General features: G+C 38.6%; 1 protein-coding gene across 11 annotated transcripts in view; it reads left to right on the top strand.

The window, feature by feature from the left end:
- LOC120105084 (uncharacterized) overlaps positions 1-12,440 on the top strand; it is a 123,895-nt gene that overhangs the window by 96,850 nt on the left and 14,605 nt on the right. For 3 of the 11 annotated variants that reach the window (XM_089928482.1, XM_089928481.1, XM_089928483.1), the window contains exons 6-8: positions 5,327-5,400; positions 5,482-5,556; positions 5,691-6,097. The exons of 1 other annotated variant lie outside the window; for it this stretch is intronic. In XM_089928482.1, coding sequence (XP_089784608.1) covers positions 5,327-5,400; positions 5,482-5,556; positions 5,691-5,696 — 155 coding nt within the window. In that variant the 3' untranslated portion in view covers positions 5,697-6,097. Of the gene's footprint in view, positions 1-5,326; positions 5,401-5,481; positions 5,558-5,690; positions 6,098-11,431; positions 11,982-12,185; positions 12,338-12,418; positions 12,439-12,440 lie in introns of those variants that run through there. 7 more of the 11 variants (XM_089928489.1, XM_089928487.1, XM_089928486.1 and 4 more) reach the window with 5 other exon arrangements.

The raw sequence follows: 12,440 nt of genomic DNA, 5'->3' as shown, positions 1-12,440 counted from the left end.
TTCTAATTCAGTGACGGAAGGTCACTGGGTGCAGTCAAGTACTTGCGTAGTCAGTTGTGAGTCAAGATGGAATTGACCCCTCCTGAAAACAGGAGATAATGTCTTGTGATTAATTTAGCAAAACCTTGGCCAGGGTAATCCCAGTGAGGAGTCACGGGATATCTAAAGTTAATCACATAATGGATGTACTAATTATAGGGTTGACAGTGAGCTCTAAGTCATCCTGGCATTAGGAGTCAAAGGGATTGAATTATACAGTAACCATAGTTCAGGGTTCCAGAATATTTGCTTCGCATATATTCGGCCTATCCGGACGTTGGGTACCATTGCTAGATGGTCACATCAATTAGTGTAGGAAATTATTCCTATACTACCGGCTTAGGTTCGAACCTATGAGGTCACACGCATAGAAGATTCCTGATTGATCAAGAAAGCTGATGAATGATTAAGAATCATTCAGGGATAATTTGGTCAATTTGATTGGCAAATTATCTTATAAAATAATTAAAGTAATTATTGAAGGATTAATTAGTAATTAAATTACTAATAAACTCAATTTGATTGAGTAATTGTGCTAAGGATGAGCCAAATTGAATTGGATTCAAGTTTGGGCTCAATCATGATTTTGACCTGATTGGATTAGGTTAGAACCAAAAAGGACTTAAGCTGATCAAATTAATTTTAAATTAATTTGTTCTTAATTGGGGATTGACCTAATTGAATTAGGTCCAACACAAAGTAATAATTCAATTTGATTGAGTTTGCATGAGCCAAAGTTGAATTGGATTCAATTTGAGCTCAATCAGGGTCTGACCTGATTAGATTGGGTTCAACCAAATTGCTTTGTTTTAATTCGGGTTTGACCAAATTTGATTAGGTGCAACCCAAGAGGATTAGGCTCAGATGATGTGGCAATTATTGGTGACATGGAATTGGATTTCATGAATTTTAAATAAACCAAAATTATTGCATGGCACATGGACCCATTGCTTGACACATGGCGACATTGTTTGTTATTTGAATTTAAATTCAAACATTAAGCAATGTGTTAAATGATTTTAATCACTCAAACCATCAGCCAAGGTGGCGTATGAGTTTTTGAATGGATTAAATTCGAATTTCAAGAGGTGATTTCGAAATTATGAAGTGTTTTACCTTGCCGCATGGATTTCAAATTCCTTCCCTCTTGCACATGTGTTTAAAATTTGAATTTAAATCAGATTTGGTTGAGATCTGATTTGGGTTGTTCCTGTTCCTTTGCATGTGCCAACTAAAAGAGATTTTCTGAAAATAAATTTCGAATTTTGAATGAAAATTCGGAGGCCATTAAAAGGGGTCAAACATGGGCACCAAAAATACATCCATTGCAGCCTTCTTCCTCACCCGCCTCCTCTTCCTCTTCTTCTCCATTTTAGATAGGGTTTTCAGGGTGAATATCTAGAAGATTCAAGATCAGATCTGAGTCCTCTACTTCCCTTACAAACCTCATCTCCATCTGCTTCAAGACGATTGATCAAGAGTTGATTGAATCCCGACGGGCAGATTTCAGCTTTCAAGAAATTCTGCGCAAGCTAGCACTTCCGCAGGATTGGATCTCTTCAGGAACTTCGCGTGGACTTCTCGTAGAGGCCATTCGTGTGCGTGGCTGCGAAGTCGAGGATCAGATCCACAAGTTTCATCCATCATAAAAGGTATTAATCCTACATTAATCTTTTATTATGGTGTCAAGATCTAGGTCTGATTCCTCGAGGTTTTACCCTCTTTTGGGGCTCCTCACGGAGATATCTCCAGAATCCATTCAATGGATATTCGGAGATTAATCAGAATAGAGTTCTTAAGTTTCAGATCTGATAGTTAATCATGCATAAAAGTTTTAGCATAATTGTTTAAACGATTCCGGCATAATCCTATGTGTTCTTAAGGTGCTGATTTCTAGATTTGATCTTGTAAGCATGCATGAATTAAATTGTTTGATTCGATTTTTCCGCTGCGTTTTAAAACTTAAAAAGAACTACGTATGGCTTGATCCCCCTTATGAAGGGGTACGTAGGCAACCCGATCAGGTTCAGCCATGGTTTAAAAAAAAAAAAAAAAAAATCAGCATGCTTAACACCGAAGAACCTAGGATTCACTTTCAAGATCAAGGTTTGCCGTACCGGTACCGAACCCCGTACCGGTGCCGCACTAGCATAGGCGTACCGAGTGTCAGTATGGTGCGGTACGGTATGCGGTACGCTAGGCGTACCGATACCGGTATCTATTGGCATAGGTACGGTACGCCTGGTACCGACCGGTACAGCATACCATGTGTGAGATGTTCTTGATGTTGAGCTTCCCTCACGTGGCTGATGACACTAAGCATGTCCTAGTGGAGTTCCTTGACTTGCCTGCCGAAGTTTTCATCAATCTCCATGCCTTGCTCGAACTCATTAAACCGATCCCTCATATTGGCCATGACCAGCTCCACCTTCGCAATCTTTGCCTATATATTTCTCACCTTGTTGTAAGACTTGTCTTGACTTCCCTTTCCCCTTTTTAGACCATGTTGGTGTTTTCTTCCACCACATCATGTTGCACCTTGACAACTTTTGAAGCCATCATGCTCCACCTTTTCCCACAACAAGCTAAGTAGACTTGCCTTTCTCTGATATGACTTGTCATGGGCTTGCTTTTCCTCAAGTACACCATACGACACATGGAAGCTTTGCTAGTCTACACCGTGGTATGCCGTACCATCCTGAATCGGATGGTACTGGGTGTACTAGTGTGGCACCGGTATGAGGTCCGATACCGAGACGGCGAATCTTGGTCTACACTTGCCTCTAAGTCAACTTGCCAAGCTAGCCCCACAAGCTAGAATACTAGAAAGCTAGGGAGAGCACATGAGAGAGAGAGAGAGAGAGTTTGAGTGAATGGAGAGTTGTATGGCACTAGAGAACTCTCTACAAGGCTTCTTTTCTTGTTTGCTTATTCTTTGTTTGGTGGTTTGGCCAAATAAGGCGTTCCTCTTTATAGGCACTACCATGTACAATGAACGGTTAGGATTATCTACATTTATCACAAATCTAACAGCTAGGATCATTCAAGATCACTCTTTAGAACTTTCCCACCTCCTTGACCAGAAACACCTAGAAACATACTAAAAAATATCTAGCTTCTAGCTAAATCCATAAGCTTCAAGTGAATTCCATGAGTCTCCAGAAATTTAGTTTTTAGGATTCCTTTTGGTACATGTGCTCAAGAGAGGAAAGTGTGTGCCAATTGTTTGATGAAATGCATGGTCCGTCACACAAGGCATACCTAGGATCAACCTCGGCACTTTGCCTACCTCAAGCAGGGTGACTTCATCTAAGCACATAAATGCGAGCATTGTGCGCGCCTTGCTTATGAACCAAGGCACAAAAAAGTGCCTTTATGATTGTTTGTTTTGACTGCGGATTGTAGCAAACATATTGTGTATATGATGATTGTTTTGTTTGTATAACTATTTTGTGTGCTTGTATTTTCAATTTTATATCTTTTATTTGGGTGTGGCTGAAATTATTTATTATGTTCATATGCAGATTTTCATGTTGTATTGGATTTTGTTATTGTGCAAGTGTGTTGTGTTTACATTTTTGTCACTATGTGCGTATGTGGCTGAAGTTATTTATTGTGTGTGGATTTTGTGATGTGTTTGTTTATGTTGTTTTTATTGTCAAATATGTCTAAGTTATGAATTTGTTATGTTCATGTACATACATACTTATGTGTATACATGCACAAACACCTAGTTTATTAATATGTTTGTATAAATGCTAGTTTATATGAGAATTGGCAACTTGCAGAAAATAAGCATACCAGATTTCTTAAAGATTTTTTTCAAGGTACAATGTTTATTAAGGAAAGTGGAAGGATTTTGAGTCCAAATATGCATTTGGGCTCCAAAGCCTTTTGCTTTACACGTAGATAGATAGCTTCAAGTGATTCATGGTAATGTAGTATTACATAATCCAGCATAATTTAGTTTAATTTCCATAGCAAATTAAATTAATGATTGATTGGTTTAAAAGTTATTAGCTACTTATCTTTTGTTATAAAGGATAAGTAGAATACAATCAAGGTTCTAAATAGCAGTTGTGCTATGCAGGGGGCTGGGATATAACATGGGGTTTGGCAGGCACCACATTGTTTGTAATCAATCGTTATTCATAAAATAAGAAACGATATAATAGATATCAATGAGTAGAAAATTGGCAATAGACCATTAAAATTAGAAATAGGAAGATAGGGGTGGAGAAGGTAGAGAAGCCAGCATGGCAGCAAGAATGGGGAAGTGAGGCTGTAAGAACATATTTCCATGCATTAGAGTTTGGCACATGCTATGCATGTGCGAGGTTCTGCGGATAACGATCATCCTCCAATCCTAGTTTACTATTTTAGTTTAATACATATTCCCCCAACTTTTATAGGTTCACCTCTCTTGTACCTTTTCCGAAAAGTAACAAATGTACTAAGTGGGGTTATGTTAATTTGAGATGGGAGTGCTGTTAGGAGTGTGGAGACAATCATATAAGATAGTGCCTCACAGACACTCGAGTTTATGTTTAATATTAGAACTTACATATGCTCACACACATATAGTAGTAGTCTATTTTTTTTTCCTTTTTATTTTGCAGTTTTGTTATTATGGTATTTCCATCTCATATAGATATTTATTAATTTTTTGCCCTTCTAGATATGGTATAGCATATAATTTCCCAATGTGGCTCTCTTTAGAACTTTCTTTTAAGAAGATTAATGTATGCAAATGGCTGTTCCATTTGTCTTAAAAAGTCTATATCCAAGGCACAGGCATCATCCTTAACTAGCTGAGAAACTCCATAGGGTAGAATGATGCATGGTTATTTGGACATCCATGGAGCAATCATCTCTAGTGAGCTAGTACAGAACAAATTTACTTTTTTAGAGTGTATCATCAAGCTTATCTTTGGCTCCCAACACGCTTCATATCCATTAATGGCATATACAAAGAGGCCAAGGGGATGATTTGTCACTGTATAGAATCTCTAAAAGCTAATAATTTGTTTGCATACTTCAGTTTTAAAAGCCTTCCAGATGCAATGCCTTCAATGAAGTAATGTTCATGCCATGATTCAAGGGCATTACCACTAGCTATTAATTAGGCAAAGAGAGCTGCTACTCGACCATTCCATTTTCACAAAATGCTAGCAAAGAGGGCTGTAATATTTGTACATCTTTTGTTTTTTAATTCATATATTTGTTTTCTATCTTGTCTTTTCCTGCAGTGTTAGTTCTCTGACAAACTAACCCTATCATTGTGTAGCCTTGATAGAGAACCTCTCTGCAAAAATAAAAGCCTGGGAAAAGGAAAAAGGAATCCCGTTCATGTATGACGAGGTAGAATTTGAGCTCCGGAAACATATGCCAAATTAGTGACAGCTTATGATTTATTTAAAGCCTGTCCTTTTGATATTTCAGGTAAGATTGCTAGAGACCTTGGAAGAACATACTGTGCTCAGGCATCAGAGAGAGGAGGAGAAGCGGCGAATATGGGTGGGCTTTCATTTTCTGTTTTTCTTGCTTCCAGTGTCTATCTGCTAGATGCTCTATATTTTGTATTTTGTGTATTTTATCTGCTAGTGCCAAGACATATCTGTGCTTACTCCTTCGGCCATCATTTTATGTAGGAATGAAAGAGACTGCAGGAGCAGTTTGCTGCAAAGCAGGAAGCACTATTTGGGAGTAAGCCCAGCCCAATGCAGCAGTTAACAGGGAAGAAGCCTTTGGGTCAGAGCTCCAACGCGAACATGGTAACTAGGACACTGACTTCTCGCTGTGTCTCAACACCTTGGCTCAGCAACCCTTCTACACACAGGCCCCAACCGTTGAGCAGTTCTATGAAGAAACCTGGACCCTCCCAATTTAGCTCAATTGAGAAGAAAACAAAGAATAGTACATCTCCGACAAAAGGAAAGTATGTGTTTAGAGTTATTTAATTTGTCCTTTCACATGATCCTTCAGAAGTAACTTTTGCTTTTGCCATGCTCTTAGGAAGCCGTTCAATGCTACAAGTCCTAGCACCAAATCTATCAAAGTAATAAACCCACTCAATTCTCAAATTAATTCTTTCATGCCATACGGAAAATAGGTGCGCCTTTTTTTTTTTTTTTTTTGAAAATCTGCAGATATTTAGACATGGTAATTCTGCACATTAAATGAATTACCTTACCACAATAAAATTGAAGTTGCAGTAGTATTTATATGCTTATTTTTAATTTGATGTAAACAAATTTTGTGCAACAAATTCCTTTGATCTATATTATCGAGACAAATAAACTATATAGAGGCATAACTATATTGAGTTGGAATTCATGACTTAGAACAACCTTAATGCTGCAGGGAGAATGTTTTTCCAAAATAATTTTTTGGAGAGTATGTGTTCTCTTATATTTTAGGATCCATATTTTAATTGAATAATTTATAAAATTGTAATGAAGGATGATGTCTTATCAAATGCTGCTATGAATGTGGATACATCAAATGAGGTCAATCCATTTTTTTTTTTTTTTGTGTGAAACCAGCTTTTTAAGTGCGGTATGGATAAAACCAGCTTGTGAGAGGGGAGATTTTGTTTAACACTGCATGCCTATTGATTTTTCTTTTCCCCAGGAGAATGCTTTAAGTGATTCTACATGTACAGAAAGTGACGTATATTTGATACTATTTTGTTATTCAAATTAGTGGTTAAGTTTCCAAATATGTATTGAGCATTGCACTTTTCTACATGCATAGTTTTTCTTCAACTGCTGGCAATTTCTGAAAGAATTTTATGCAGGAAACTTGCGTGTCACCCATTGCTACTGATGCAGAATCTAAGATTCCAGAGGTTGGTTTTTTTTCTGAGTCGGAAGCTTTATATGATTATGATATATTATTACATCATAAGGGATGCCATTTAAATTTATATTAAACTTTTTATCCAGTCTCCCAAGGATGTTTCTGTTCCAGATGAGCACAATGATATTTGTGAAAGTGAGACTGGACCTGATATTGGTTCAACTGTAGATTTAGAAGGTATATATCACATGGCTGTAAAGTTTCTAAGTATCTTTACAGAGGTGGAGGACAGTTTCTTACCAGAGTTGTTTTTTTGGTTTCTATTTTTTTGATTTTTGCAGAAAGCACTATGAAGGAGAGCCATGACTCTCTTGTCGATATGGCTGAGTCCTCCTCTCCACTGCTAAGTGAACAGTTGAGAAAGATATCGAACGACTTGAAATCTTTAAGTACTCGAGAGATAAGAATAGGAACATTCGATCATACCAAACCTCCACAAGAGATCTTCAGAACTCATAGTATAGGGGACAAGGTTTTGTATTTTTCATTTTTTTATGGCAAGTTGTTAATGAGTATTGTCATTTTGATTATGCGTAACTTTTTTCCTTATTCATGGTTACAGAAATCGTTGGTCGAGGCATGTCTATCTTTCCTTAACAGGGCTAATAAGTAAGTCGCTTTCTTCCTCTCAAGGAGAAATAAGTAAGTCCAGAACCCTTATATCCTCTTTTTGCAATGTGGAGTCCAAAAGGCATGGGGTACACTTAGTGGGGAAGTACAAGTTTGGATGTTGCAAGCGGTTGCATGGAGCATCTTCGTATATACAGTGAAAAATCATCCTCTTCAGGAGATGCAACAAAAAAATGGTCTAGTTATATTAACACTTGTAAGTTGGGGTTTAGCATTAGTTTTGCATGACATGATGCTGGATCAGACAGAACATTTGGCAGCATGTTAGGAATTCCTTCTTTTGCATGAAATGGTGGTTTGTTTTGGTATTTCTTGCCATGTAAAAATTTGGTCTGGGTCACGTATGTGGTTAACTAGTTAACCATTTTCACAACTTATCACTTCAAGAAAACATTGCCGAAGGTTTTATTGATTTCAATTCTCACATGGAAGTTAAGAACTGATTAACCTTGACTTTCTTTAGAAAACTAATTTATCCTTGTTTACTTGCGATAGTTATTTCAACAAGAAATGTGGATAACATCAATGTAACTACAGTTAGAGGGTGTCATCTTGTTCATTCTTTTATATTTCAAGACCTAATATTTGCAAACCTAGAAAGCTGCATTAAAAAAATTCACAAGGCTGTATTGTCAGATACATAGGTTATTTATCAACCACCCCTTTTGTATAAGATCTGCAAGCCATCAGATGAACACAAATTATCATGAAATGGTTAAGATCTACAATTCCCTTAATTGCTTTTATTTAGAGTTAGATGATTTTTTTTATAGGAAACAATGTCTCTCTAATATATTCTTTTTCTCTCTAATCTATTCCTTTTCTTTTCCCTTTTTCTTATAGGGAGGAACTTAAACAATTGAAGGTCAGTTTCAAGATCTTAGATTGTACTTCTGTCTGTTGCTCCTAATTTTGGCTTGATGTATGCTAATTCCTGTTCTTTGTTCAGTGGATTGGAGAGAAGAGAGCTACCTACATACTCGAACTTCGCGAGGAAGCTCCAGAGCCCTTTAAGGAAGTAAGCAAAGTGAAAACCATTATCATTGAAAAGAAAACCATTTCAATTTAATTCTCCTTTTCCCTGTTATTGGAGCAATTTAATCAGATGGATTGTTTTGATGGGCAGATAGAAGATCTTAAGGAACTAGGACTATCTTCGAAGCAGGTAATTATACCATTTTAGATAGATTCACACCTTATGGAATTTGTCAAGATAAATCATCCTGTATTCTCAGAAGATTCTTATCATCTTTTATTAAGTTTATTTGATGCTAATCGTTAAACAGTGATATGACTCCAGCTACTTATGGTTCTACTTTTACAGATCAATGAAATGATGCCAGGAATACTCACAACTTTTTAGAATGATGTTGAAAAAGACCCAAAGTTCTCAGACTTTGGAAGCTCAGACAAATCTGAACAGAAATTGGAGGATCAGAAACAGAACCATAGCTTTAATCCTATTTATAATCGGATATTGAGCAATGGCATTGGTAACAAAAGGACGGATACAGATGTGATTGGACAAATGGTGCTTGATGCTTCAGGCCTAGCACAAGATTGCAGTATCGATAAGTCAAGAGCTAATGGTCAGCTGACTTACAAGGATGAAGATGCATTGGAGACCGCAAAGTCGCAGTGTGATTTTAATTCTACTGATTGCAGCACGGACGTCAAACTGCAAAATCAGATGTCTGGCTTGATGATCAATCGTCTGGCTTGATACAATAATGCTTTTACTGTTGGCAGGGGTGAGAACAATCACAGCCTGTAAAAATCAATAAAGTCTATTAGATTAAGCATTGGTAAAGCAAGAAGTTCAGTTGATAAAGACTAGATGCCTACTTACAAATCAGTTCCTATTTCTCATTTGGTCACCATTAGTTAGATGCACTCTCAAATGTCATCAGTGTCCGCTCAGGTTGGAGAAGAATAATTCCCAAATTTATCAATAATCTGTTGGTAGAACTTCCAAGATGGATTTGCCCCTGTTATTGCTAGCTGGCCAAATGGGTGAGCACAAACATAGTGTTGGACATTGTCAGCCATAGCTAGCCCTTCTAAGTAGACTCGAATATCTTTTCTGTAAGAACCAAAATTCACAGCAACAGGATGGTTTTATGTCATTGTTACCGCAACACATGGAGCAAAAACATAAGGAATGCCCGTTGCTCTCACTTCAACAGCAGTTGCAGCCCCAATTCTCTCCACAAGTGCTGGTTCTCTAATAGAAAAAAAAAAAATACATTTTTAACGAGAGCACAAAGATTATGAACATATAAAGAAAACGCTATGGAATAAAAGCAGCTTTACTTAATTTGATTATCCTTTGTAACTACTCTGACCACTAAATTAAGCTGTACTTTAGGAAAGAAAATATCTAGAACCACTTGAGCTGCCAGAATGCTGAACTGGCAACAATGCACTGATTGTTTCAAGTCATTTCATCCACAGTGTGAACAAGTAGCAACTGTAAGTTCAGTGCTACCAGTACATATGCTGGATACGGCCTTACAACCATGAGAAGTTTTTGACACTATTTGATGATAGCAAGCAGTGGTGCAGGTATTGCCTTTTCAAAATGACTAAAATACTATTAAAATATTTTTTTCTAAACTTACTTGGGATCCTATCTTTCTTTGCTCGATTTGAGTCAATTTAGCAATTAAGCGACTATTGATTTCCGAATGAACATGATAGCTTCTTTTATCGGCTGTTACTTTATATGGCCTTGGTCTCGTTTGTCTCACTCTTTCACACTAGTCGAGGCAAGCAATTCTTACTCCGAAAAAAGAAGACTGTGACGAGGGAGTCCAATCAGTCAAATAGGAAGAAAATAGGAAGGAAAATGGAAAGTCGTCGAAAAGCAGGGGTGGGATACGATTCGCTAAGCTGGGGCAAACAAAGCCGTCCGGCCCTACAGGATTAGGAATGCGAAGGCCTTATAGAATTTACCTATTCATAGAGTGATCCTATGATCTACATAGAGGATATATACTATGTCTTTATTTATATAAATAAATATAAGGGTGGCTCAATCAATTGGGGGTGCAACTCAGTAAGATTTAGAGATGCTCTTTTCAGTTTATTTGCAGATGTATGGCACCACTGCTGGTGTAGATTGTTCCCTCTTCCGAAGTTCCTGCAGGGCCACTCGCAACACATTAAGCTGGTTGTGAGGGGGAAAAAGGTGCATCTACAGACAAAGTACATTATTTGGCCCAGTACTTTGACAGGTCTTAAAATATGGTGCATGGCTGCAAGACTTGCAAAGCAAAACGAATTGTTCCCAAATGTTTATATGTGGATGCAAAAACGAAAAAAAAAAAAGTCTACAGTTTTTTGGTGACAAATTAGTTTCATCACCGATCTTTTTTATATATGGTGACTGAATAATTTTCATTGCAAACAGATTTTGATTTTTTGGCAAGGATAAGATTTCATTGCTAAATAATTCATTTACAGTTTTGGCGCAAAATGTAGACTATTTGTCAAATTGTTCTTCTGATTGGGTCATTAGGCTCAAGGTCTAATTGGGTCTAACCTTGGTCCAGGATCATTTTAAATCATTTGGGCTTGAATTAGGGTCGGCCCGAGGCCAATTTGGTCTCTAATTAGTTGAATTGGGATTGATTCAGATTGAATTGGGCCTGCTGGGACTAGCTCAGCTTAATTGGGTTCGGACCCAACTGAATTCGGGCTTGATTTAATTCGGACTTAACCTGGTCTGCAATTTGGGCTCGTCCAGTTTTAGCCCAATCTGATTGGGATTGGGCTTAGTCAGATTTGGCTAAGCCAATTACTTTTTATTGCTATTAACGGGTTTCGGACCCGAACCAGGATCCGCCCCGTTATGCCGGACCCGTTAAGGGTCTTTCTTCCAGAATTTTCTCGCCTCTTCGCCTCCTCGCCTCCATTCTCTCTCTCTCTCTCTCTCTCTCTCTCTCTCTCTCTCTCTCTCTCGCCTTCCTTCCTTCCTTCGTCTCCACCGGAAGCCCTAGCCCCTTTCTTTCTTCTTCTTTCACCTCCGACCGAGCCCTTCTCCCGTCCTTCCTCTCTCTTTGCTTCCCCCCCTCCTCTTCTCCCTCTCGCCGTGCCACCGTGGGGTGAGCCTCCTCCGGGAGATGCTCCCACCTCGGAGCAGCAGAAGGGAAGGCCCTGGACCTCCTCCGAAGTGGTGCCGGAGGAGTCAAACGGGGTCCCCGAGGTAGGGCCGAGCCCCTGGGAGCTCCCCTGAGGAGGCCGACGCTTCCTCGGCCTGCAGCCGCTCCGGCGACTGCGGGCGAGGGGTGCCCTTCTCCAGGGTGGGAGCAGTGGGAGAGGGAGGGGCTAAACCTCCTCCGAAGTGATGCCGGAGTGAGTTTTAGTCTCCGGGGACCTCCCTTACCCCGATCCGACCACGGCGGAGGAGGAGAACCACCGTGACCGAGAAGGAGGCGCGAGAGACCCAGGTACGATCCTCCCTTTTTTTTGCCCCCCTCTTTTCTTTCTTTATTTTCTTTTTCATAACCTAGACTTATTTCTTGTTCTTCTTCTTTTTTCTTTTGTCGATATTGATCTTACGGTTATTGATCAGATTAATAACATATTTCCTAACCAAATAATCACTATATAGTTTAAAAATGAGTAACATTTATTTTTTAATGGAATTCTAGGGAAAGTAGATCTCTCTGAGCTTTTATCAGACATGGATGATCAGATTGCAAAGGCCAAAGAGCAAGCCCTTAGCAGGAAAGACATTTTGGAGAAGGTGAAGAAATGGGTGTTCGCATCAGAGGAAGAGAAATGGCTTGATGACTATGAGAGGGTAACCTTGCATTATTTTCATACCTTGATTGTGGTGAATTAAAATGTAGTAGGGATCCTGCAGAATGGTTTTTCTAATCTCACCAGAACATATGTGAAGAGGT

The sequence above is a fragment of the Phoenix dactylifera genome, chromosome 18, assembly GCF_051530095.1.
Source record: "Phoenix dactylifera cultivar Ajwa chromosome 18, Ajwa_hap1_PhDact_Kaust_v1.1, whole genome shotgun sequence".
NCBI lineage: Eukaryota > Viridiplantae > Streptophyta > Magnoliopsida > Arecales > Arecaceae > Phoenix > Phoenix dactylifera.
This window is presented reverse-complemented; position numbering and strand designations above follow the sequence as displayed.